A 25,601-nucleotide genomic window follows, 5' to 3' on the forward strand; every position below is an offset into this window, starting at 1 on the left:
CATGGGAATGTTTGTAGCATTACTGTCCAGTTTTACAGCAATGAACAGAGGAGCTCTATAAGTTAGAGTTGAGAATTTTGAAGGCAATCCTATATGCTACATGGAGCCAGCTAGATCCATGCTGCCTACACCAGAAACCTCAGCTCCCTAAACCCCTGGATTCCACTCTGTCACCTAGACAAACCCTTTCCCTCCTCAGCTAGGGTATCCTGCTGCCTCCATTGTGCCACCTCAGCATGTGCATGTTGAGACCTTGGGAAAGACACACAACCCCAATTGCTCCCGTAGGCTGTACCTTCGGTGTGTGATTGGGTATGAATGTTAGTAAGTCCTGATAGTCAGGTAGCACCTTGCATGATAGCCCCTGCCATCAGTGTATGATTATATCCATTTACTATTTACCCTACAGTGCACATACCGCAATACTAGAAACCCAAGCTAGACAATTATCAAGATTGATGGGAGCGCCCCTTCCTCGTGCATGTATGGCCAACCCCCAAGCACAGTCCAACTCCTTACCACAACCAGATTTGGCCTTGTTGCTACATCTTTTCCAACTTCAGCGCCAAGCCGTCCCTTTCCTCCTGCTACCATAATATCCTTTGTTGCAGCCCTGCAGCACCTGAACCGGAAGCACAGCGTCCTGTGGTGGACCCCTCCAACCTGCTGCGGCCTCCTTGCCTGAGGGCCTGATATCCTCTAGCTCAAACTGTACCAACTACTCCTGGTGTCCTTTCCATTCCCTAACTTCCAAGGAAGGCACTGGTGCGGACCCTCTTTCCCAGCACACTCAAGCTCCCACTGGTATTCTCCTTCCTCAACCTCTACAAGCTGCTACTGGGTTCCATCCTCTTCCTCCACTACATGCTGCTAGTGCTGTTCCCTACAGCACATACCAGCTGCAGCTGACATCTGTTCACAGCCTTGCATCCTTGGCTAGGACAGTGTTGTCACCTACCACATTGCCTGTTTACCACCCTACTGCTTCCAGGTCACACCACAAAGGCCCGACATTCACTCATTTCATTCGTGATGACCCGCAGGAATTTGCCATGCTCAAAATGGCCCTCCATAACCTCCTATATCCAGAGGAACCAGAGCAGTTAAAATATCATATATTGCTTGACCACCTGAAGCTGGATACCGACCGTCACCTTGCACGCCCTCATGCCAATAGCCCCTATCCTTACTCCTTTGCACTCGCTGTCCTTCAACTGTCCTGTGTTATGGTCAACCCCATCATTTGGTATCAAGTGAAATCAGTGCCATCCAAGTTGCCAATAATGCAGACTGTGCAAGATCCACCCAGACTGGAAAGTCATATAACCTTATTGACTTTGCCACCTGGTTGGATGCCGAAGCTGAGTGTTCACTCAAAGTTCTTAGAGTGCTCTTAAGCTACAAAGGTACAAAGCTACAAAGGTACAAAGATCTACGGCATCTGTGATGACGGCACCCAAAGGACAATGATCTCCACTGCTGGTTCCTACCTTCAGTTGGATGGGGTGGCAGAGTATCTTTTGTTCTGCGAACTGTCCCCTAGACTGAAACGCTTGAAGGTAATAAGGTCACCTTCAACATCTCATCTCCCTCTAACACCTCAAAGAAATTCCCTATCAAGGAAGCCTTTACATCTCTCCATCTTGAATCAACAGACCTACCCTGCCCACGTTTTCTACTCCTTCAGGCATTTGCCAGGCCTACCCATTCAGCCATTTAATAGGGTTCAGCCTGTCCTAGTAATTTGATCAGATCAGAGGTCAACATTAAAAGGGAGGACCTATAAGTGCCATGTTTGTAATCTCATTTCTTTACCTGCCATTCTGGAGGAGGACTCTATACCACTCCCTGACGCAGCTCACAAGAGTCAAATATGAAAATCATACTTAAGGGGTGGCTGTTGTGAAGAGCAGGTCTGGAGGCAGAGCTGTCTGAGGAGGAGCAGGAAGTGGAAGGGGCTGGCTTGATTAAAGCCTATATAGGGGGATTAAGTTCCAGTGTGAGCCCTTTTTGCCCTGACCTGCAGCAGAACCCTGGGCTCTGTACTGGACTCAAGCCTTGTCTGAGTAAATATGTGAGTTTCTTTTCTCTATGAACATTGATTGAAGTACCTTTAATTATTAAGTTCAAACTAATGAAAATTGTGTTAATTCTAGTCTGTTAAAGAGTCACCAAGTAATGCTTCCTTTGTATTGCAGTTATGGTAATAATACATTTGATATATTTCTCATAAAAACAGCATAGATTGTACCAGCCTCATGTGCCCTGCACCTGGTTACAATAAATCAGTTGAAGTGGTTTCTCCTGGTGTTTCATTGTGCCTGACCTCATACCCATAGTGTTTGTCAAATAATGTGGTAATCAGCCCACCCTCATGCAGTCCTGAATGGTGAATATTCCACAGTGCCCTTACAATCAAGGGAATTTTAAATATGCAAATAATCAATCAAAAGCATATTAGCTTCAAATGTTTAATTTATTTGAAAATTCTAAACAGAGGTATGTTAAAAACACTCCGATAGAGAGTGGAGAAGAGATTCAATTCTAGAATAAATGACTCTCCGGGGACAATATCTTATAGTTTAAAAGCAGAGGAAAGTTTGAGTTGACATCATTCTCTCATATGAAACACTATTTATGCTAATGTCACTATCCATTCAATATTGAGTAACATGTATTGTAAGTATTGACATTAAAGGATACCTAAGTATTCTTTTATGCAGATTTTTATGTTCAGCATAATATCTAATACCAATATGTTAGACATTTGCCATGCATTAATGTCACTACTGTTGCAATTGGTCAAGGTGGTGCTAATTTAAATTAATTAATCACGGCCGGTAGGCTCAATCCATAATAAAACTTCATAATTTATCAGTCGATTTCAGTTTTCTTTTCATAATTTGAACCTGAAAATATATGTAGTGGCGTAAAAAAGTACTATATCTGCCTCTGAATTGTCGTGTAGTAGAAGTATAAATTGGCATAAAATGGAAATACACAAGTACCTTGTAATTTGTAAATGTCTGTAGTATCCCCTACTGCTGTTAGGATAGAAACTCTGAAGATAGCAGAGACTAACTACTCCATTTGGCACAGATATCAAAGTGAAACATCCATGATTCAAAGCTTTTCCGGTTAAGTACAAAAAATATGTTGCAAGTACTTGTTGTGCTTGGCAGGCCTGATCACCCTTAAAAGTCCAGGTGTAGTCAGAACTCAGTCTTTATAGTGCACTTCTGCTCGGAGTTCCTTTGTGACGTAGTTCAGCAACACGGCTGTGACCTGCTGCTGGAGAGTGACGTTGCCCATCACAAGGGCGATGAGCTGGGCCGCGTCCATCCAGTCCAGGTTGTCTAAGACGCTCGCAACTTGATCGTAGAGCTTCTGTCGCTGGGCAGGAGGCAACTCCATCAGGATCTGAGGCAGAGGCCTAAACTGTCCGCTGGTCAGCCAGCTGCCCAAGAGACCGCCTACTGCTCCACCTAGTAGAGACACAGAGGGGGGGTAAAGGGTCAGTTACAGGGTCACAGCGGACACTGTTCTACCTGTTGGGATGTAAAGGGCTGAATATTCCTTCTTGTCTTCTTTCTTTTAACGTGTGGTTCACTCTCACCTCTACAAGGTTACAAGGTTTTTATATGTCATTATACAACGAAATTTAGATTGTAGTCCCAATTTGATACATAGGAAAGAAAGCAAACAACAACAACAAAAAACTATTATATGTGGAGGGTGAATTGAGGAGTCTCACAGCCAAAGTAAAGAAGCTGTTTTGGGTGGTTCGGCAGCTGATACAGCAGGTGGCAGCAGGTTAAAAAAAGGTTGTGGCTGTGATGGATTTTGTCCTTTTTAATATTCTTGTAACTCTTCGCAGGCTCCTCTTCTCACCAATGTCACACTGATGCTCAGTAGATGGGTGTCAATGATGTATTGGGGCGTTTTTTATCGCCGCTGTAGAGCCCTCCTGTCATGGGACGCACACATCACATGCCAGTTTGTAGTAATTGCAGTCAGGATGCTTTCAATTACACCACTGTAAAAGTTGAAAAGAACATGGCGCAAGAATTTTACCTTCTTAAGTTTCCTCAAGAAATACAGCCATTTATGTTGATGTAGACAACTTCTTTGCGGCTTTTTTTTCTAAAATCCAAAGTCAGCTCCTTGGTTTTTCTGACACTGAGCAGTAGGTTGTTATTTGTGCAGCACTCTGCTAGGTTGTTGATTTCCTCTCTATATGAAGTCTCATTGTTGTTTGTAATCAGGCCGATTGTGTTAGTGTCATCTGCAATCTTCATGCTTTAGGCAGCAGTCGTGGGTTTACAGCATTAACAGGACGCAGACAGTTGCTTTCAGCATAAAAAACAATAACCTCTAATAAACAGACCAAACATAGCAAGTAGTTGGTGAACATAGTGCAACTTTGAGCCGCTCAAGAGCCACACATGTTTCTCTGGAGTTGGTGGAATCCAAGAAAGATTCGATTTGCATTAGTCAATAGGTCAGAAAAACACAATTTAAATGTTTATGTTGCTCTGTGCCAGCCTGATCTGCAGGTTTTAGTTGTGGGAGAGTAATATAGCTAGCTTTTGTCTCTGAAGAGGCATTTCTATGGGTGGTGTTCTCAGTCATGTATTTATCAAAGAAACGGTAAAATACCCATCTCAAGTTCACAGAGTCCATGGTGACATCTCTAAAGTTATTGTTTTGGCCGACCAAGAGTCAAAACCACAAAGACTTTATATTGATGTTAACCAAGAAAAGCAGCAAATCCCTGTTGATGAATTTTCTACCACTAAGCAGTGAAATAAGAAGGAAGAGGTGTTGGGTATAAATATTGGAACAGAAATTGTCTGTTCTGGCTTAGATTTGTCCTCCATCTGTGAATGATGGCCTATTCAAAAGTTTTGTTTTTCCATTCAAGGTGTGGGACCCTACAATCTCAAAGCCCCCCTCTTTCAACGATGGCTCCATTGGACCCTTCTATCAGGCAGCTGTAAAATAACGGTATATTTTGTTTGTAGAGTATTTATTCTTACCAACAGCAATTCCTGGAGGTCCACCGAGCAGCCCGCCTACAAAGGCAGTTCCTCCTGCCACAATCGCTCCTTTGGTGGAGTTTTTCACTGCCACCTTGATCTGATCGTGAGCTGATATTTCGCAGCACAGACGCACAACATCATCCATTCGTGGAGCCATCCCCTGCTTTGAGACAATGGCATGATAGAAAAGAGGACAGTCAACTCTACTTTGGTGTATCCTAAAAAATAAGAAAGACCCATCGTTGTACCTTTAGAATACATTTTGCCCTACAGTTGCAGCACACAATGAATGTTCTGAGCTGGGTAGTCACACAGATAGGACGGTTCAGTATCTACCAAACCACCAAACCTAATATAGTCAAATCCCATAAATAAAAAATATTTTACTGGTGCAAATAAATAAATGATCAAAACACATTGACAACCAGTGACCCAGGGCCTTTGGGCAATGCATATATACACTGTATATTATTGTTTATGCAGTAGTCTACATACTGAAAGAGAATGTTAAAATATCTGTCCTAAAACTAATCTGCTGTCAGATAAATGTGACAGACCCTCATTTAAAACAGTTTGTATGAGTCAGGACTGTCTGAATATTAATAATTGGTTTCACTTTCACTTGTAACTGGTCAACATAGCCTGAACAGAATAAAGTTACAATAACTACAAATTCTGGATTTTTTTTTTTGTTATTTACACTGCGGGTACCTCGAATGACCACGTGACTGTCCTGATGTACACTGGGTGGGTTTGATGGGCCACCACGCTTCAAGCATGTTTGGGCTTTTTTTTCCAAAGATCACTCAACGACAATGACAGCAGGTTTAATCTTCACCGGTGTGATCTCAATGCAACACACGCTCAGGTTTCGTTTCTATTTTAATACCGAGCAAAGTGCCTTCCGATTACTTTGTCTCCATTTAAGCAGAGACACCAGACACAAGACCTCTGAGCCCACCCTTCCCTCGTGAATTGTCTGATTGATAAAGTACCTTCAGTCCTGTCCTTAATGTCCTTAATCTGCTGCAAAGTGGAAGTTCTTTCTCCTTGCGATCATTCGGTTTTTCTCCAATGCAACGCCAGAAAACTTCTGTGCTGTATATACTCTTTGAGCCTCCTGCCTGTGGGGGGCGGTCACTCCGCTTCCTGCTTCCCTCAACGCTATCGAAGAGTATATAACAGACAGCCGAGCCAAGATCAACACTTCCATCAGAGCGCCATTGAAAAACACTTTGGCTGCTGGCGTTGTTTCACTATCCCATACCTTCGCTTCTCACTGTCTCTCTGCAGGTTTATGGGAGTAGTTACTGTGGATTCTTTACTGTTTTTTACTGGGTGTTTTTGTTATTGCTCATTTGCTTATTTATAATACTTATTTTTTTACTATGTCTCTTGTTTGCACTATCCTCTATGCTGCTGTAATCCTGTAAATGTCCCCGCTGCGGGACCAATAAAGGATTATCTTATTTTATCTAGTTACAATGTGACAGCTAATAGGATGTGTCAAATAATACATATATATATATATATTCTTCAACTAGCAGATCATGCGCATGCGCACTACACAATCAATGCCTGGTGCCAAAGTCTTTAATTTATGGGAATGTTTGCACCATTACTGTCCAGTTTTACAGCAATGGACGGATGTTTGTGACTATAAGTCCGCAGTAGAAATACCGTTTTGTTCATCATTTACTGTTCCACCGTCAACAACAACAACAACAACAACAACAACAACAACAACAACAAATGCCGACATTGACATTACGGTTGGTTTGTGGAGATGCGTTACGCACGCACGCCCCGCCTCGTCTGGGCGGGGTTTGGTGACGCATGCACGACACAGGTTGGACTCTCGCAGATCAACAACTTGCAAGTCAAAACAATCTCTGGAGAGCAGCAGCATAGAGGGATCCCTTTCTGCACCACGGCCGCACCCGAAGACGGACACACTGCTGTTTCGGTCAGGTAAGTCGAAAATATACATCCCCCGAGCAATATCTGGACTGGTGCGGATTATTTGTGGTTTGTGCTATAAGTACAGTGCAGACCGCCTTGGGTGTATTTGATGTGTTTGGTTTAATGCGTTGATGCATGTAAATAGCAGCACTCATGGTACATTTCCACTCCAAAGACGCACCAAAAGCGAGCAGAGCTGTGATTACATGAAATAAATCAACCTTCATATAGGAGCAGGCGGTCAGCTGTTTCTGCTCTCTGGATATCAGGTTATAATAGGCCGCTGCTGGGGGGGTTATGTCTGTGTTTACATGGAGAGAGAGAGAGAGGTCTGCTAAACACGACTCGATTTAGGGATCTATGTTTGTCTTAAGCGACGACAGCAGCCACGTACTAATACTTGTAATTATGGCCATCATATTTATTCTTGGATTCACCCTCAGGGTACTTTAAACAGATGAGATACACAGGTCTGCTGCTGCTGTCTGCATGGAACATTCCTCTCGATCAGCTGACACGGGTTTGACAAGTAAACATTGCACCTTCACACTCTTTATTGGATAAATAGGATGATGTCATTGTCTTATGATCACTACTTTTTCTCTTATTGTGACAGTGACATCAGTTTTAATGTTAGATGGTGAAATGCTGCCTAACAATAGCAATTCTAAAATATATCAGCCCAGGAATGGCATGATGGCAACTTGTACCAGGGACTAACAAACAAATGATAGAATAGGAGGGTTACAAGGTCATCTGTTTGGGACAAAAGGTCAGTCGGCTGCAGTGTAAGGAAGTGACTTCCTCTTCTACTAGAAAGAAACCTAAACCAGTATCCCAGATTATATAATATGGCAACAATCTGTGTAATTTCAGCCTCTTGGATCAGCGTGTACCCTCAGCTGTTTCCTCTCCAAACTGACGCCTTAACCGGACGTCATAGCAACCTAAAAACTCAGGCCGCTCAGGTTTCTGAGCTTGGCGCAATGGAAGCTGTCGTTGAAAGTCAGCAGACAGGTGTCCACTGAAGACATGTCTTTGGGGGTGTTTTATTTGGGATTGCCTCAAGGGGGAGCACTTGCATTGCTTATTTGCCAAAGACGCAAGCAGCGAGGTGGACGAGGTTACTCAGATCAACTCAGCGATCACTTTCACATTTTAGATATGGAATCGTTTGATGTGGTTAGCTGAACTTTACAAACCACTGCACCGTGTCTTTGGTGCATTTTCTTGCAATTCAACTGCCTCCTGTTGTTCATTTGCAGATTGTAATTGAGGCACAAAGATGATCGGTAAGATTCTTTCTCATCTGCTGTGGAACACCGATGAGGACTTTGAGGCAGCAGATGATACTTTCGAAGAACTGATGGAGTTTGAGGAGGGAGAATGGGTCATTGTCAATCTCCCAGGTGAGAAATAGACCCAGCAAGAGGTGCACCAATACAGCACTTTATTCACATCTATAGGATTTTAAATTGTCCTTTAAATTGCTGCAGCTTCTACTGGGATGAAAACAGATCTGATTGAACTGGGATGTTGTTTGTACAGAGAACGGGCCTCTACCACTGACGACCTCTGAGGTGGATCCCCTGGAGAACCTGCTGATCGAGCACCCCAGCATGTCCGTCTACCAGATGAGATGCATGACGGGGGGAGTGGAGGAGGAGCTGGGCTCCGATGAAGACGAAGAAGAGGACACCTCTAGGTGAGTCTCCGACGAGCCAACACGCCTGTCTTATACCTTGATGTCTGAATAGTCAACGAACCTGCATGCCATCCTTCTCTAAAAAGGGAGATTTCCAAAGTGGGTTGTGTTTTCAAACATTTAGAAAAATGTGTTCTGGAACAATTCTATACTAATCTAGAAGCTGAAAGGTACAGGACTTCAAAATATAGAGAACATTTGCAGACTGCTACCTGATCAAGCTTTTTGGATGTATCTGAGGCATATCTAATACTGGTTTTGGTATCGGAGCAACTCCAGTTACATTCCACCACTGCATAGTATATATGTAATTGAAGATTGAATATTATCTTCACACGGCGGTTATGCTGCTCCTGGCTCATCCATAAGGATGTTCTCTCTTCACTTCTAGATGTTCTTCATTTTTGTAAATAAGTAACATTATTACAGATGTTTCTTACCCTGAATACACTTATTATGAGCCATAATGATAATACACTCATCCAACCAGTTACACCACGGTTCACGGCACATGCAGGGCAGCTGCACCACATGGACGTTTATGCCTTTCTTCCCTCCTCATCTGGGATTTAAAACAACATCCAATTTTCACACATGTCAAAGAAACAAAAAGTGCTTCCTGGTCATAAGTTCAGTTATAAAACCCCAGGCCTGGCTTGAAGACCCTCTAGCTTCGACCTCTGTCTGTTATCAATGTGTTCCTCCACCAGTCTGGTATTGCTTGGTTCTTTGAGAGCTTTTTCTCGAAGGATTCCTCGATCCTCTCTTCAAATGGGACCGTCAGCTCCAGCATTATGATGTTCCTTTTGCTTTTGGACCAGATAGTTAAACTCTTACAGGAAGATGAAGGCGTCTTCTGAGGTCTGCTCTCTGCTCCCAGTCTGTAGATAGTCTGTCACTGTCTCTTTTTGCTTCTGAATGAACTTCGCTCCTTTTCTTTGATCCTCTTCCATGCTGTGATGCTATGGATGCCGGGACCTTGTTGTGGCTCCATCTGTACCTTCCCTCTGTGATTGCTTTCTCACAAGAGGTTACATCATCCTTAGCACTTTTAGGACTTCTCGTCCATGAAAGTGTAAATAAATAGTTTGGTTGAAAATTACCTTTTTTTGTCCAGCTGCCACTGTGGCTGGTGGATTCCAAATTCCACCAGCTACACAAAAGATTACCATTGTTTTTTTGTCTGGTGAAAATCTAGCAGCCACTTTTGGCCGGTGCTAAGTTCCACCCCTGAGTTTGACATTTTTGGGAAGTGCCCTTATTCGCATTCTTTTAGAGAGTGAAAAGGCTGTTAAAAAATGCCCAAAGATTGGAAGTAGGGTCCAGCGTTGCCAGATGTGCAATCATTTTGCCCTCTGTATGATCAGTGTGCCATAATGTACGATAAATTGACCATCTTGTGACGCTTAAAATTAGTAGTTGGTTTTAGTTTATGCTCAGTGTGTTGTCTCATTTTTAATTAATTTCCAGATGAATCTTACATTTATTCTCAGGCCACCTCCAGCCAATCGTAGGCTATGATGTTGATGAACGTGACTTGCGAGTACATCTGTCTTTATCTTTTTTTATTTGATGGACTTATGTGCACATACCCCCTTCCATGCGTCAGTATGCTTAAAAAACCCCGGACGTGGGTAGATTTGTAGGCGTGTCCAAAAGTTGTTTAAATACGCATTTTGTATACCTACACATTTCCTCAAAATACATTAATTTGAAGCTTCTGTATGAAGTCCCTTCTGGCAATGCTGTCAGGGGGCTGCAACAGCTAGCCTGACTACAAGAACAGAATTGTAAAAAGTGTCAAAGTTTGGTTGTATGGCATGTTACGTGCTGGACTTAATGCACCCTGTCAAGAAACAGTCCCACACATGATGCTTGTAAAACCAAATATGTATATTTTGCTTTTTGGATAATATATATGGATTAAACACACAAGATATAACGTGTTAACTGGTGTTTTGTGTGCGATAGTAAAGAAAGAATATATGTATTGCTTGTTATTATTAAGTGTGACAGGTCGCTGAGAATGCAGATGGATGGAGATAGTGGAATGATACATGCCAGACACTCTGAAAGTTTAGTTGTGGTCTTTCTCCCAATACTCTGAATGTTACATATCACCTAATATTTCATCAACAAACACTATTACACTTCTGCTCTGTCTGTCCAGGCCGGTGGCAGTGAGGAGGCACGTGTCTTGGCGTCTGGCTGCCTGGGGTATCCCGCTGCCCTGCAACGTCCAGCTGCTGGCGGTCCAGAGGGCCAGGACCCAGGCCGAGCGGAAGAAACTGAGCCGCAGTGCCCTCCACAGGCAGAACCTGGCCAAGATGCGTTTCTCCCCGGCAGAGAGACACTACGGCCACTTCAAGAAGCCCTGCCAGCGCCTCTGCAACTACTGAAACAGAAGCGACAGAGCTGCTTGCGAGTGAGCGTGTGTTTCAAGTCTCAGCGCGGTGCCTTGATACTGATTCACTCAGGTTTTTCCCACTGTTGTTTCACCTCACACAGTTAATTCTCAACCGAGGCAAACCACTTCCCGTGCAGTAAAATGAGCGAACAACTGAACCACAATACATTTTGTTTTTGATTTAAATATAGTTAACGTGCACTACATCTCTCAGGTCTGACACCGCTGAGGACAATGGAATCTTGATCTCCTGACGTCATGAATGAAACGGTCCGTCCCTGAGGTCGGAAAAGCATTAGTAACGCAGTTAATTTCAAATAAAGCCTCTGTAGATTATGAAATAAGAATAGTTGACTGGTTTGGATTGCTTAGATAATAGTAGGGGTAGGGTTAATAGGAAGAAGGCGGTGTGTGAAAGTTACCGTGTGACACTGATACAAATATAGAAAAACTTCAAACAATACTTTGCTCTAAATGAATTACTTAATTGAGATGCAGTTGGATTACGGCATGTTTTTTGACTGGTTGGTTGTGTTCAGTATGTGTCATATTATGTGCCTTAGCTTTAGACATTCTTGTGAATGTGAGTGTGTTAAAATATAATTTCATACCACGTTGTATAGTATTCATGTTCTGCAAAAAACACCTGTGAATTTCCTAAGATAGATGCTCCTTTGGCCAAGTCTGCTTGAGGAATAATAACAAACCACTGTTTTGTATTGAGTCTATCATTTTGTTATTTTCAAAGAGTGGGTACTCACCTTTTTCATGTTACACATATTGTTTATTGAGTGTAAATACAGTTGAATATTATGTTTTTCTATTTGCGTGTATTTAAAAATGTACAAAAAAAATTATTAAAATCTTGTTTTCTTAAGGTCTTGGCAGTATTTGTTTAATGTGGCAGTACACGCAGTAACAGTACAATGGAATTAAAATATTTTAAGGCACTGGGGCGATTACAGAAAACATTCTCTCTCATTTTCGTAGGTCTCGTATCTTTCCCATGAACCTCTTCACTTGCTCCGGGTTGACTGCGTTGGCCCAGTGGCCGCCCTCTTTGAAATGAGAACCGACGATCATTCCGTTTGCATCGAGGTAGCGTTCAATGTTACCATAGGTCACTCCAGAACCTATCAGCACAGGGATCCTCACAGACTGGGACACCTCTGCAAGTAGACGAGAAACAGCTGAGCAGTGGCAGCTACAGTTTAAAAAATATACACACAGTTTATGGTTCCACAAATCCATGTAAAAAAAAAGCACAAATAAAGATTGGTAATAATATGTCTTTCAAAGCACACTAAAACTTTATATTCTACCCTTCTATCACCAGTACAGTTGCATTGATGCATCTTCAATCTATTCTAACTAAATCTACACAAAACAGAGATTTACAATCAAGAGCATTACTAATTTGCTTAACTGCATCTGAGATTTACGGTTATGTCAATGCAGCATGCTCTTTTCAAAAATCTGGGCCGGTCAATGAATGCCAATGGTAGGGATTTATTTTCAAATGTCAAAAAGTTAACATCTAATCTTCCTGAACTACTATAGGGGTTGAAAATGAAAAGGTCACAACATATAAAGTATGCAGGCATTGTTCTTGATCAGAACTTGTGAATCTAATCCAGGCTGAAACTTTAATTAGTTTCTTTTTTTTTTTTAAATATATCCTGTTTCTCCGTCCGGCATTACAATGTTTATTTTCACTCGGCGGTTCCAAGTTATCTATCAGACTTGGATACATTTTATCACTGAAATCGTTACAGAAATCGTCACAGAAACTAACCCTGTTTATGCATTTAACTTCGTTTTGGTATTGCACACTTAGTAGATATTGTGCTAACTCGTTTGTACTGTGTGACAGTTGTATTTGTCTGTTTGTATTTACTGTTGTAAATTTTTTTGTGCTGGATCTAGAACACATCCATCTATATACACATATATAGATATGTGTATATATATATATATATATGTATATATATATATACATATGAACTTTGAACACAGGTGAACTTTGAACACAGGAGTAGACTGACCTCCACACTGGCATGTGAGCACCAGTATCATTCTGTCTGACCAGTGTCAGATATTTGTGTTAAGGAGATAGAGAATGCATGTGTGTGTGTGAGGGAAAGAGAACGAGATCGGGGAGAGTGTGTGTGTTTGTTCACGTGTGTGTCAACACACACACACTCGCATTGCATGTGTGAAACCAAGGCCGAGGTGTGCCTGTTTAGCTCCAAGTGTTAACAGTCTTGTATGTCGTGTTGGAGACTCTTTTTAAAATAGCAGCCCTGGTGTTCCACTGCTATGAGACAGGCATGGTCGGATTAAAGACCAACTAACTGATTCTGGTAGACCATCACAATGTAAAAATACACCATTACAAGTAAAACTCAATATTTCACAAAAGTAATAGTACAGAAGTAGTACCAGCTAAATGCGATTGTGAAATAGGCCAATTTCTATAATATTATTGGATGAAGAAGTATTTAGATGAGTGTAAGACGCAATACCACAATTTCAAAATACTCCATTACTGCAAGTCCTGCATTTAAATACTTCTTGTGTAAGTGTACAGAAGCGTACAGAAGCGTTATCAGCCGAGTGTTCTTAAACTATCAAAAGTAAAAGTTGTTTTTTATTTCTAATACTGTTTTGTAAAATCACATGTTGTATGTAAATCTCCAAAGTAACTATAGATGATTGATTGATTTTTTTGTCGGCCAACAAACTGTAAACATAGTTATGTTTACAGTTTGAAAAAACTGTAAACACAATATAGACATATTAAACACCTTATAAAGTTGATATGAAAAACTTTTGATATAATAACAGAACACATCCAGTAGATATGGAGCAACATCAGCATTCATTGTTTTGCTCTCTTTTGATCTCCAGCTACTTCTGAGACAGAATATCTGTCTCTTTAGACGCTGAAATGCTCCACTGTGTTCACAAGCTCACTTTGTGTCTGTCTGCTGTTGGGTAGGTAGTGTAAGTTGGTTCAGGGTACAAATGTCACACCATGCCTTGGCTTGAGGCACATTCCAAGAAACATCCGAAATTAGAATGATCCTTAGAACATATTGTCAGAGGGTATGACTAGAGGTGAGGGTGTCCTCTGCTGGACAGATGGGGCAGTGACAGAACATAGCATATAACGCTGTGGTTCTTCTCCAATCGGAGAGTTACTATCTTCACTGGCTGTTATGTCATTGTTAATCGGATACTTTTAGGTTTTTAACCATTTATGTAAACCAAATGATTGATTAAAAAGATCAATGTCGAAATCAATTTAATCAATGTTGAAAAAAAGACTTGTGTTGCAGCCTTGTATTGCTGTACAAAACAATGCCAAAGAGTCAAGCGGTGCATGATCACAGCATTCATAAGGCTCCTGGTTATATGGAATTCAAATTGTTAAGTGGCACTTACCTCTAAGTTCCTGCGGGTCAGCCTGCGCTCCAGTGGCCGCTCCCGTGATGATGAGTCCATCTGAGAGGAAGAACTCTGCGGCGCGTGCTGTTTCCTCGATGCTCACGTCTGATGTCAGGGCATGGGAGCTGGGCAAAACACAGTGCACATACACAAGTATGTACAGGAGGAGTAGAACTAGTCAGGGGTAAAACTGAGACTAAGTCTGGACACCAGGTTTACATCAATCAGTCAGTCTGTCTTTGTTTCTCTGTCCTGCACAGTCTTATCTGACTCTTTTTTACTGAGTTAATATATTTGTGTGAAATCATTCATATTTCCATAAAAGCAATTACAAACAAAGTTCTATATTTATGATATAGAAATGAGGAGAAGATTTAGCTGTTCACCAAATTAAACACAGGGCGTTATGGTTATAGGGTATGCACCTTAACAATTGGGCTTTCAGGCCACCCCTGGAACTCTTACATTTAAGAGCAATTTAAAGTCAAAAAGACTGACAGATATGTTTCATCCTTAAGTTTGCAAGTGAAAGTACAAATGAAGGATTATGATTTTAAACATAAACTTAATTTCACCTTCAGCAGTTTGACAAATATGGGCCTTGGTGGGATTTTTATTTAAAACTTCAAATTCAAAACCCTGCCCAACCCAATTGACTGCCAAGGCCAAGCAAATTCATTTTGAGGCTACTGACAAACTAAAAGAGCTTTACATCTCCCTCACAGATATTTTCTTTGTCTAGTCACCACAAAACACTTTCTAGGAATCTTCATTTACTAGCAGTAAAGGACTGGATCAGCAGTTATGTCAGTATCATGAGAGGAAAAAGTATTCTTAAATGAACCAGTACAGTTGTATTCAGAGATATGAAGTGTCAAATATGATATATGTTTTTTTCTTTTAGCATATCAGTGGCTTATCATGTTTGATTTACTAATCAATCTGTTAATCTCACCTGTGCTTCTTTTTGATGTCGGTGAAGATCTGCACGTGCTCAGCTCCGATCTGCTTGCGATATCTCAGTAAGTCCCCAGCGCAGGCATTTAGGAGACCCTCATCAGCCACGTGAGAAAAGACGAAACCCTCAGCCCTGATGAAGTCCAGACCTGTGACCACACAGTGACATTATAATGCTATGGTTGACCTACCGGCATAGCCACTGTTTCAGATACAGGTATGTTTTGGCCCAGTCTGACCTGGCTGACCTTTGACCTTTTTAGCCTCATACACAGCACAACAACAATTTAACTTATGTAAAGACTGGACCTGAAGCCAGAGCTACGGCCAGAGCCTGCTGGTTGGCAGAAGAAAGTATCTGCACTCCGAGCGGCAGGCGTGGACAGACGCTTCTCACAGCAGAGCATACTGCAGTCATGCAGGCGGACACCTCAGGGCCCACAGAGAAGGAGTACGGGATATCATGCATGTTCTCAATGATCACACCGTCCTATAAGAGAGGGGTTTACGGGGAAAGGTGACTGGCTTGCCCTGGAAGACTTCAGATGTGTAAGTGAATACACACACGACATGTGAAATGACTTACAATCCCTGCGTCACGGTAGATTTCTGCCTCCATGCATGCCTCTTCAGTGATTTGGGACATTGTCATGCAACCCAGGGGGGTTCCTGAGAAACAGTATGAGATATCAGAAATTATATATGCTCTCACAAAATATGCAGTCATGCAATGCAACTAAATTAATTTACTCAAGTGCTTAAGTTGAAATTGTACTTTAATTGAGTTATTCCATTTCATTCCACTATACACTTCTACTCCACAGTTAAAAGAGAATAATGTAGGTTTTACTCAACTATGTTAATTTGTTATTGTAACTAGTAAGTTACTTTACACATTTCCCAAACAAAAGCACAGGACAGCTGTAATAGAGTGTTGTTTGGCAACTTCTACTTGAGTTAAGTAACTGAATACTCCCTCTGCCACTGCGAAATTGACATTTGAACATTTAAGGGCACAGGTCAGTGTAATCTTAGTTTACCTGGTAAGGCTTTGACATGAATCATTCCAATAACCACTGATTTTAGGCGTCCAAAAAGATCTAAAAACTTCATGACCTCGTTTCTTTGTGAAGCACCCAGAGTGCAGAGGGCAAAAAAATCTTGTTTTTTGTCGTTCTAAGGACCGGGATCACATGACTGGCCAAGGGTCAATTTTGGTAAATCAAACAAAAACATGTAAATAATAAACCGTCTCCAAAATCTCCAGTACCAGTCAAAAGTTTGGACACACCTTCTCATTCAACTACTTTGAAGAATCTAAAATATAAAACATATTTTGGTTTGTTGAGCATTTGTTTGTTTATCACATAATTTCATATGTGTTCCTTCATAGTTTGGATGTCTTCAATATTAATCTACAATGTAGAAAAAAATTAAATTAAAGAAAAACCATTGAATGAGAAGGTGTGTCCAAACTTTTTTGACTGATACTGTATATATATATATATATATATATATATATATAGTACCTATCTTCTCATTCAACTACTTTGAAGAATCAAAAATATAAAACATATTCTGGTTTGTTGAGCATTTGTTTGTTTACCACATAATTCCATATGTGTTCCTTCATAGTTTGGATGTCTTCATTATTAATCTACAATGTAGAAAAAAATTAAATTAAAGAAAAACCATTGAATGAGAAGGTGTGTCCAAACTTTTTTTTGACTGATACTATATATATATATATATATATATATATATATATATATATATATATAGTACCTATCTTCTCATTCAACTACTTTGAAGAATGTAAAATATAAAACATATTCTGGTTTGTTGAGCATTTGTTTGTTTACCACATAATTCCACATGTGTTCCTTGATAGTTTGGATGTCTTCAATATTAATCTACAATGTAGAAAAAAATAAAATTAAAGAAAAACCATTGAATGAGAAGGTGTGTCCAAACCTTTTATATATATATATATATATATATATATATAGTACCTAATTTCTCATTCAACTACTTTGAAGAATGTAAAATATAAAACATATTCTGGTTTGTTGAGCATTTGTTTGTTTACCACATAATTCCATATTTGTTCCTTCATAGTTTGGATGTCTTCAATATTAATCTACAATGTAGAAAAAATTAAATTAAAGAAAAACCATTGAATGAGAAGGTGTGTCCAAACTTTTTTTGTATATATATATATATATATATATATATATATATATATATATATATATATATATAGTACCTAATTTCTCATTCAACTACTTTGAAGAATCTACAATATAAAACATATTCTGGTTTGTTGAGCATTTGTTTGTTTACCACATAATTCCATATGTGTTCCTTCATAGTCTGGATGTCTTCAATATTAATCTAAAATTAAATTAAAGAAAAACCATTGAATGATAAGGTGTGTCCAAACTTTTGACTGGTACTGTATGTCAAACCGGTATTGCAGCATACAATTGCACTTCCTAGATTACCCCTCTGACACTGGATTTAAACCCATTTTGCAGAGCAGCGAGTGTATTAATGGGAAACACTGTTTACGTTGATGGTTGCACTGGGGACGTATATATAAGGCGACCCGCGCTGGAAATGGGCGGCCCGGTAGCGCATCGGCGGGCTGACATTGTGGATTTGTTGCTCAATAACAGATGCGCCTGAGGTGACAGTGACGGACAACCACGCGGAGAGTCCCCACGTGCGACCGACCCCATGACCTCGCCATAATCCGGTCGCGTTAAACTTTATTTCGTCCTCTAATGGAGAGGACTCCCCGCTTTGTTTACATCTGACAGACTAGCCACGCGGTGCCTGGGCACTTCCTCTTCGGAGGCCTCGCCCCCAGCAGCTGTCACCGCCGCGGCCACGCCTCCTCGCTCTGCCGGGTAACTTATAAACATACTTTTCCTTTACTTTGGCGCAGTAAAGACAGACTATATGGAAACAGTGTGCAGGAACACGCCGCATAGAAGCGACGCGGGGTTGAGCCGAGCAGAGACACGGACGCAGAGAGGCGGCGGGTCCGTGCGTTTAGCGCCAAAGTCAGACCCACTCCTCCGTGACGTTGACGCGTAAAGTCATCTGTTCCCTACAAGGCGCCAGCTCAGAGGAACTAGCCCGGCCTGGATGCACACACACACAGACACACAGGGAGAGAGAGACAGAGAGACAGAGCACCCCACAAGAAGTCGGCAAAGTGACCTAGTATTCATATTTATTCATCCGACGCGAGTGAACTTCAAGCGCAGGATCTTGAGGTGAGTGTTTGAACCGAAACGATGCCTTTTTTTTTTTTTTTTTTTTTTTTTTTTTTTTTTCTGCCTCGAGCTCCAACTTTTGTTTTTCTCTCTAGCAGCGATTTAAAAAAAGGCAAACTTCACTTAAAAACCACAACACGTCGGGCAACTAATGTAAAGGGTTTGTTCGTGTAAATGAGGAGTGTTTGGGGTCCGATGCTGTGAGTGTGGGGGGGGGAGACGGAGGCCGTGCTCAGCTGTGCCTGTCGCGAGGCCATTATGTGGCACGCCAGCTGTCCTCAGCTATTAGGAGGGAAATCACCAGCGTCACTGCAGAAATACGCCAAATAAGCACGTGGAGCGGGTATAACAGGGTCTGGTTTTTACACTACGGGATAGCTTTACGCATGCACGTGTTTTTAATGTGGTGTTTGTTTTTGGGCCACTTTTTTCTTTAGCTCCGCGCACCGTTTCCATTTCCCCGCGCCAGGCTGAGCCGGGCTTTGTCAGAAGGAGGGAGTTGAGAGTGGGGGTTGGGAGTGCATGCAATGTGTTTGTTTAAAGCCACACAAACACAACTTAAAACACTTCTCATTCACAGGTTTACTCGGACACTGACACACTCCAGCTATATATAATGCGAGGAAAACGGTGAGTTTCATATTGAACGCGTTCACGGCTCGTCAATCAAAGTGTGTGTGTGTGTGTGTGAGTGAGTGAGTGTGACGACAGAAAAGAAAAGTTGAGTGGATGGAGCTTTAGCCATCCGGCTAGTTAGCATGAGGCTATGATATCTTTTTTTTTCTTTGGCCCCACATGTTGCTTGAAGCTTGGTGAATAGTTTACATGTTAACTCTGGAGACTTTGTGTGTCCTGTGCCTGTTTTTATAGGGAAGAGACAGAACCGAAGTCTGCTGCTCCCGAGGCGCCCAAAGAAACTACATCACGACCGAGAAAGAGGAAGGCAGATGTTGCCATTGTAAGTAACATTGGTGTGAAAAGGCTGGCTGACGAGCCTATGACTGGCCTACACACCAGCCTTAGCTGTGGCTAGGTTGCTAATGTTCTTGAGTAACCACAAATATAAACCTGGTGTTGCACATATTCATTCATTGCTAGCAACTAGTGTTACTGATATTGTGTTGCATATGTGACTACTGTATGGTTACATTTTTATATTGGGGGGGACAGGATTCCAGTTTCTTCCTTCCATAAGCTCTCACCAGCTGTTGGGGGAAATGATTTGATCTAACCAGCTCTGTGCACTTTGTGAACTGAATCTCGTACACAAAACAAGAAATCAATGTCCTCCTTTCTCTTTTTCTTTTTTAAATCCTCAGTATTTACAGGATCCAGATGAGGAGGTAGCAGAGATGACGAAGAAGAAGCAGCGTGAATGCGAGGTTAGCTTTGTTTTTTTTTTTTTTTTTGATTTTTTTTAAATTTTATTAATTTTTTTCACACACCTATCTTAACCCGAGTCTCGGTTCTGTTAACGAATCCGTGGCCCAGTTGCAGATTCAAATGCAACACAACTATGAATGTGGTTGCACATTCCAAGAGTACATATTTGATGATCTGTAGCACGTCACAGTTGATCTCTTATCAAGAGATGTATGTGTCTATAGTTTCTCTTCAGGATTCAATGTCTGCAGTCAGCGTAGCGTAGAGTTTACCCCTATCACAACATGTTTCTGTACTGCTACTTCGCCCTGTCGTGTTCCTTGTGTCACCTCTCTGTTCTTCCCCCTCTCTCTCTCTCTCTCTCTCCTGTGTAGCTGGGCTGGAGTCCCGACGCCGGTTACACGAGTCCTCAGAGGTGGATCCCCACGCCTGACCAGGAAGAGGACCAACCAGTTGCCCTAATTAACGCAGGTTTCCCCCACTACAACTTCAACAACGTGTTTGTTACACCCGTACGTTGCGCACCGCTTCCTGCGCTGTGGTGAGTGCTGTTGCTGTTTTGGGGATTATCTCAGGTTAGGCTCCACATCATGCAGTGACCAGTTCTACTTAAGCACACACATAAGGGAGACAAATTAAGATCAGGCCTGTCGCCTGTTGTCAAAGCTTAGCTTGTGTTCTTTCACAGTATTCCCTTTGCGGTAGTTGGGGCTAATAGTTTTCTCCTTTGCCTTTTTTTTTTTTTAATCACCAACTCTAACTCAGGGCTACTAGATTGAAAAGTTTTGACTCCATATTTTCTTTTGATCTTGTGGTTAATGTGTCCAATGAAAATCCTACTTCAAATGCAAGGGATAAGTGTTGCACAACAATGGGGGGCACGCAAGAGTTCTAGCATCCGTATTTTACCATGGTGTCAATCTCTGCTTCGTTATCAGCTGGGCCAGTAAGGACGTGGTTTGGAACAACATGTTGGAGAAGGATAAGACCTACATCAGGGACGTCAACGTGTTGGAGAAACATCCTCATCTGCAGCCCAAGATGCGGGCAGTTCTCCTGGACTGGCTCATGGAGGTCTGTAATGCGTCTTAGTGGCCATTTCAACTCTCTCTCCTTGTCGACACCATTTTAAACGAAGCATCAAACGACTTTCATTTTTGTACCTTTTTTAAGCTTTATTCATGGGGGGGGAGTAAATGCTGCATTTATAACCATCTACTGACTTGCACATTGTGGTTGATTTGATACGTGTTGTTCCATCATTATTGTGACACCCCTGATACCATTCAATGTCCATAGTGCACGAACATATTCATACCTAGAGTGAATATGGTCTGAGGCCACGTGCGCGCATTGATGTTCTGTTTGTGTGCGTGATTTAGGTGAGTGAGGTGTACCATCTGCACAGGGAGTCGTATCACCTCGCTCAGGACTACTTTGATCGCTTCATGGCCACGCAGAGAAACGTCTTCAAGTCAACGCTGCAGCTCATAGGCATCACCTGTCTCTTCATCGCTGCCAAAGTAGAGGTAAGAAGGGTTGGCGCAGCACACAGTGTGGAGTGGGATGACAGAACAAAATGCCCTGATTGCTACGAAGCCTCGGTTCTTTCTCGTCTGTTTGTGGGCTAGCTGGCTTTAGGTGCCTCATCTTACGTGCACTACCCCTTTCTTGTACAACATTTTACAATATGTTGTCTGGTATGATTGGTTTCTCATGTGTTTTTATTTTTTATTTTTATTTTTTCATTCTCCTTCCCCCAGGAGATGTATCCTCCCAAGTGCCACCAGTTTGCTTATGTTACAGACGAAGCCTGCACTGAAGATGAGATTCTCAGTATGGAAATCATTATTATGAAGGTAAAGAACATGCACACATTCACGTCATATAAATATTAAATAATCTCCTCACTCCACTGGTTAGATTCTTAGCATATAAATAGTAAGCATCTTGTAGTAAATTGCCCTTAGTTGCCTTAATCACAAACTGTTAGATGACGTGTGTACTTTTTTTCTTTTTTTCTTCTTGGAATATTTGAACAAATGCTCGTCCGTTCAAAAGGTAGTTGTTTTGTTGTCACAACCCTGGAACCGTGGACAGCCATGAGTTTATCTAGATTAAGGATGCAAGTAGTCGTATTGATGTTGGTGATGGGTTTTGGTTGTTGACGCTGCAGGTTGTCTGCTCTTTCTCTCTGTTTCTAACACAGGAGCTGAAGTGGAATCTCAGCCCACAGACTCCCATCTCCTGGCTCAATGTTTACATGCAGGTGGCCTACCTGAAAGAGGAGGACGAGCTGCTCATCCCCAAATATCCCCAGAAAACGTTCACACAAATCGCAGAGGTACGTTGTGTTTTGCCTCACTAATAAACCGATTAATCAATCGGGTACTTCAATAACACAATGCGGCCACGTAAACGGGAGGTTTTAGGTAGATTTGCACAGTTGGGTTTAATTTGACACGTTTCAAACATGTTAGGTGTTGTCATGAGGGACTATGTGTGCGTTTCTCTCACATTTACTATTTGCACTAAATAAATTATCTTCAACTGTAAACCCCCTACCTACTTTCATTCAGAATCAATTTTTTTTTTATACCACATATATCTTGCTGTTCTTTTTCCATATCCCGCTCAATATAAGTTGATTTTGAATAATGCTGGGAAAACACTGCATTAAATAATACATAGGGCTATACGTTTGTGTGAAAATCCAACTCTACCCTTTAGAAACTGCAAAATGGCGTTACCTCAGAACAGTATCTAGTCAGCAATGATTAAGACGCTGTAAATGCACAACTGAAGGTCTCTGGTTCGCAACCGTTTTGTCCAAGGTAGTGAAAAAGTTAAACTGGAAATACAGTCTCCTTTGAGTGACGACTTTAATTTTTTAAGCAAAAAAAAACGTATTCTTTATTCACAAATCATAACATCTGTGGTACACACGGTATTTATGTTAATACCACAGATGATTCTGTTTGGCCTACTAAGAGTATTTGCATTGATCATTTTGAGGTATACTTTGATATTAAATTCCAGTTGTTTTTCTCTGTTTTTTCTCTAGTTGTTGGACCTGTGTATGCTAGATGTGCGCTGCCTTGAATTTTCCAATGGCATCCTTGCTGCTTCAGCCTTGTTTCACTTCTCCTCTCTGGAGCTGGTGGAAAACGTCTCAGGTAAAAAATACTCTGTCTTCTTAAACAAAAGTTTTATTAAAACACAATGTTTTTATTTTTCCTGCTGTGGTCACCCTGGTTGTGTTGCCCTGAGGTTTCACAAATTCCCTTTATCTGCAGCTCTAAAGAGGGTGGAGGTCGAGCAGTGCGTGAGGTGGATGGTGCCGTTCGCCATGGCGCTGCGGGAGGTTGGTGGGTCGTCTATGAAAACATTCTCAGGAATCCCTGTAGATGACATGCACAACATCCAGACCCATGTCGCCTACATTACGTGGCTGGTAAGTAAAAGAATAGCAATCAATGTTATGTTGTATATTTTTGAATGTTCAATTAGTTTGCGTTATTTTGTGACTTTAAGTGTTTTAAAGAGTTAGTTTGGATTTACCAAAGTCCCATATGAACAATAACACAAACTAATGGATCGAGGCAGTGGTCGATCAGCATCCCCTGTGTTGCGTGGGGGTAAATTTACCTTTTTTGTAAAAGGAGTCTGATGTGTAAAAAAAAAAAAAGAAGAGAAACCCAACTATCCCTTTTTCAAAACGTGTGGGAACATTTACGTACAACTGAACACATCTGGAAAAAATTTTCAACCTCCATTTCAGCTGAAGACTGGATGTAATACTGCATAATTTAAGGGTTAATGATGAGGGCTGTATTAGAAAAGTTAAAGATCCCCTCAACACAACATTTGTATAAATACTCAACCTTAAATATTTTATACAGGAAATGTTGAAAAAAACTCAAATGCACATCTACTCCTACATTGAACTTAAACCCCCGGTTTAATGACAACATGGTTAATCTGTGGATTCTGCTGTGTACAGGACAAGGCCTACTCTTACCAGGATGTGGAGTTGGAGCGTCATGGCAACTGCCCCGTACCTTCAGGTGTCTTGACTCCACCCCAGAGCAGTGAGAAAACCGAGGAGTCAGTCCGAGTGGATACCGCAGTGCTGAAAATCCGCCCCAGGATTCGTACTCCATCCCCACAACGGCACCTTCCAAAGTAGTGGAGCAAACACTGAAACTGACGAGAAAACAGCAAATCCTAAGTAGATGTTTTTACATTTTAGCTGTAAGCAGAAGAAAAACAACTCTGCGACCACTGCAGTACCTGTGCACACATGTACGATGGATTTTTCAGTGGAGGAACATTGATGGAAATATTTTTTTCCCTTTCAAAGTCATGCTGATTTCTTGGATCTACACACTTTTGAATCTCTGTCTCACACAGGGACTTTGACTAAATTGGAGAAACACTGACGCACAGTAAGCACATGGTTTGGATGGCCTCTATCCTCACAGGAATCTTACCTATTTAACCCTCCAGTTGAGATAAAAACACAAAGAGAAGGGCTGTTAGAGATGGCACGGCCCAAAAGGATATATACTTATATATTTTTTGAATAGCATTGCACCCAAATGCTTGCATTAATTACAAATAACACCTACATTTTGTGGTTGCCATTTTTATTTTCTATGCAGAGGCCAAATTTAATGGACATTTTATAGAGTCTCTACTTGATTAAGTGTGTGTCTGTGTGTGTGTGTGCGTGTGTGTGTTTGGGGGGAGGTTGATTGCGGTTTTTAATCTATTAGTGGCCTCATTTGCCCAAAAACTATTCCTAGGGTCATATTTGGCTCTTTGTGCTGCTATAAAAGTGGGCTTTGCATGATGGAGGGGGAAGAGTCTGTTTGTGTGTGTGTGTGTGTGTGTGTGTGTGAAATTGTGTGTTGCTCTTGTTTTTGGTTCTACTCTTGCCATTTTTTTTGGACAAAACATGGCCATGTTTTGCTTGGGGACCAGTAGCTTGGCTACCTAAATGGACAAGTGAACCAGCCGGGCTTCAGAAGCTAAAATATTGATTGTATTTAACTTTTTATTTTTTATCTCAACCTGCATTTTGTTTCCCCACCACGAAAATGTAAGGTTTTTATTTGACTTTTTAAAATAAAATGCTGCTACATATTTTTCATTGAAGACAGTTTCTGAGGACTTTCTTTTATTTAAATCTGTATTTATGTACTGGCTTTTCCCAGATGAGACTTTTTGAAATTGCAGAGCAACAAATCATTGTGACAAATGTTTTCATGAAATCTCAATAGTGTCAGTATGTCATTTTAGTGTGTGCACTCACGAAAATCACAGATGCAGACCCGCTTTATTCCACTAGATGTCAGTGTAATGCTGTCAGTTTGGATGGCTTTATATGTGCTCATCAAGAAAGAGAA

At 41.3% G+C, this 25,601-nt stretch overlaps 4 protein-coding genes across 8 annotated transcripts; 2 read left to right on the plus strand and 2 right to left on the minus strand.

Moving 5' to 3' along the window:
• Positions 1-2,445: 2,445 nt before the first annotated feature.
• Positions 2,446-6,228, minus strand: LOC129103373 (protein C19orf12 homolog). Of its 2 annotated transcripts, none has more exons than XM_054613832.1 (3): positions 6,038-6,228; positions 5,040-5,202; positions 2,446-3,485 (listed from the first exon to the last, which is right to left on the minus strand). In XM_054613832.1, the coding sequence occupies exons 2-3, from the start codon at positions 5,197-5,199 to the stop codon at positions 3,220-3,222; spliced, it is 426 nt and encodes a 141-aa protein (XP_054469807.1). In that variant the 5' UTR covers positions 5,200-5,202; positions 6,038-6,228; the 3' UTR covers positions 2,446-3,219. The 2 variants fall into 2 exon arrangements, with proteins under 2 accessions (XP_054469807.1, XP_054469798.1); XM_054613823.1 differs by having other exon boundaries at positions 5,040-5,205.
• Positions 6,229-6,905: 677 nt separating this feature from the next.
• si:ch211-260e23.9 (uncharacterized protein LOC555795 homolog) lies at positions 6,906-11,163 on the plus strand. The gene is made up of 4 exons (XM_054611804.1): positions 6,906-7,013; positions 8,270-8,413; positions 8,553-8,709; positions 10,880-11,163. Exons 2-4 carry the CDS (start codon positions 8,290-8,292, stop codon positions 11,106-11,108), a joined length of 510 nt encoding a protein of 169 aa, XP_054467779.1. The 5' UTR covers positions 6,906-7,013; positions 8,270-8,289; the 3' UTR covers positions 11,109-11,163.
• Positions 11,164-12,089: 926 nt separating this feature from the next.
• zgc:162297 (uncharacterized protein LOC555865 homolog) lies at positions 12,090-16,692 on the minus strand. Its single transcript, XM_054611792.1, has 6 exons — positions 16,564-16,692; positions 16,110-16,192; positions 15,833-16,013; positions 15,522-15,672; positions 14,564-14,691; positions 12,090-12,285 (listed from the first exon to the last, which is right to left on the minus strand). Exons 1-6 carry the CDS (start codon positions 16,634-16,636, stop codon positions 12,095-12,097), a joined length of 807 nt encoding a protein of 268 aa, XP_054467767.1. The 5' UTR covers positions 16,637-16,692; the 3' UTR covers positions 12,090-12,094.
• Positions 16,693-18,208: 1,516 nt separating this feature from the next.
• ccne1 (cyclin E1) lies at positions 18,209-25,350 on the plus strand. 4 transcript variants are annotated; one of them, XM_054611763.1, is made up of 12 exons: positions 18,718-18,807; positions 19,388-19,437; positions 19,678-19,765; positions 20,127-20,189; positions 20,565-20,731; positions 21,129-21,264; positions 21,573-21,719; positions 21,954-22,049; positions 22,400-22,534; positions 23,255-23,366; positions 23,487-23,644; positions 24,194-25,350. In XM_054611763.1, exons 2-12 carry the CDS (start codon positions 19,424-19,426, stop codon positions 24,377-24,379), a joined length of 1,302 nt encoding a protein of 433 aa, XP_054467738.1. In that variant the 5' UTR covers positions 18,718-18,807; positions 19,388-19,423; the 3' UTR covers positions 24,380-25,350. The 4 variants fall into 4 exon arrangements, with proteins under 4 accessions (XP_054467729.1, XP_054467738.1, XP_054467754.1 ...); XM_054611779.1 differs by lacking the exon at positions 18,718-18,807 and adding an exon at positions 19,023-19,160; XM_054611773.1 differs by lacking the exon at positions 18,718-18,807 and adding an exon at positions 19,023-19,150.
• The last annotated feature ends 251 nt before the right edge of the window (positions 25,351-25,601 follow it).

The sequence above is a fragment of the Anoplopoma fimbria genome, chromosome 2, assembly GCF_027596085.1.
Source record: "Anoplopoma fimbria isolate UVic2021 breed Golden Eagle Sablefish chromosome 2, Afim_UVic_2022, whole genome shotgun sequence".
Classification (NCBI taxonomy): Eukaryota; Metazoa; Chordata; class Actinopteri; order Perciformes; family Anoplopomatidae; genus Anoplopoma; species Anoplopoma fimbria.

Coding starts and splice junctions, on each gene's coding strand:
- zgc:162297 (XM_054611792.1), bottom strand. CDS start 16,636: ATGAAGTTTTTAGATCTTTTTGGACGCCTAAAATCAGTGGTTATTGGA. Junction 15,673..15,832: donor GGCCGTAGCTCTGGCTTCAG/GTCCAGTCTTTA, acceptor GTGTGGTCACAG/GTCTGGACTTCATCAGGGCT. Junction 14,692..15,521: donor GACATCAAAAAGAAGCACAG/GTGAGATTAACA, acceptor TGTTTTGCCCAG/CTCCCATGCCCTGACATCAG.
- ccne1 (XM_054611754.1), top strand. CDS start 18,677: ATGCACACACACACAGACACACAGGGAGAGAGAGACAGAGAGACAGAG. Junction 20,190..20,564: donor AGAAGCAGCGTGAATGCGAG/GTTAGCTTTGTT, acceptor TCTCCTGTGTAG/CTGGGCTGGAGTCCCGACGC. Junction 22,535..23,254: donor CGTTCACACAAATCGCAGAG/GTACGTTGTGTT, acceptor TTTTTTCTCTAG/TTGTTGGACCTGTGTATGCT.
- si:ch211-260e23.9 (XM_054611804.1), top strand. CDS start 8,290: ATGATCGGTAAGATTCTTTCTCATCTGCTGTGGAACACCGATGAGGAC. Junction 8,414..8,552: donor GGTCATTGTCAATCTCCCAG/GTGAGAAATAGA, acceptor TTGTTTGTACAG/AGAACGGGCCTCTACCACTG. Junction 8,710..10,879: donor GAAGAAGAGGACACCTCTAG/GTGAGTCTCCGA, acceptor CTGTCTGTCCAG/GCCGGTGGCAGTGAGGAGGC.
- LOC129103373 (XM_054613832.1), bottom strand. CDS start 5,199: ATGGCTCCACGAATGGATGATGTTGTGCGTCTGTGCTGCGAAATATCA. Junction 3,486..5,039: donor ACCTCCAGGAATTGCTGTTG/GTAAGAATAAAT, acceptor TGTCTCTACTAG/GTGGAGCAGTAGGCGGTCTC.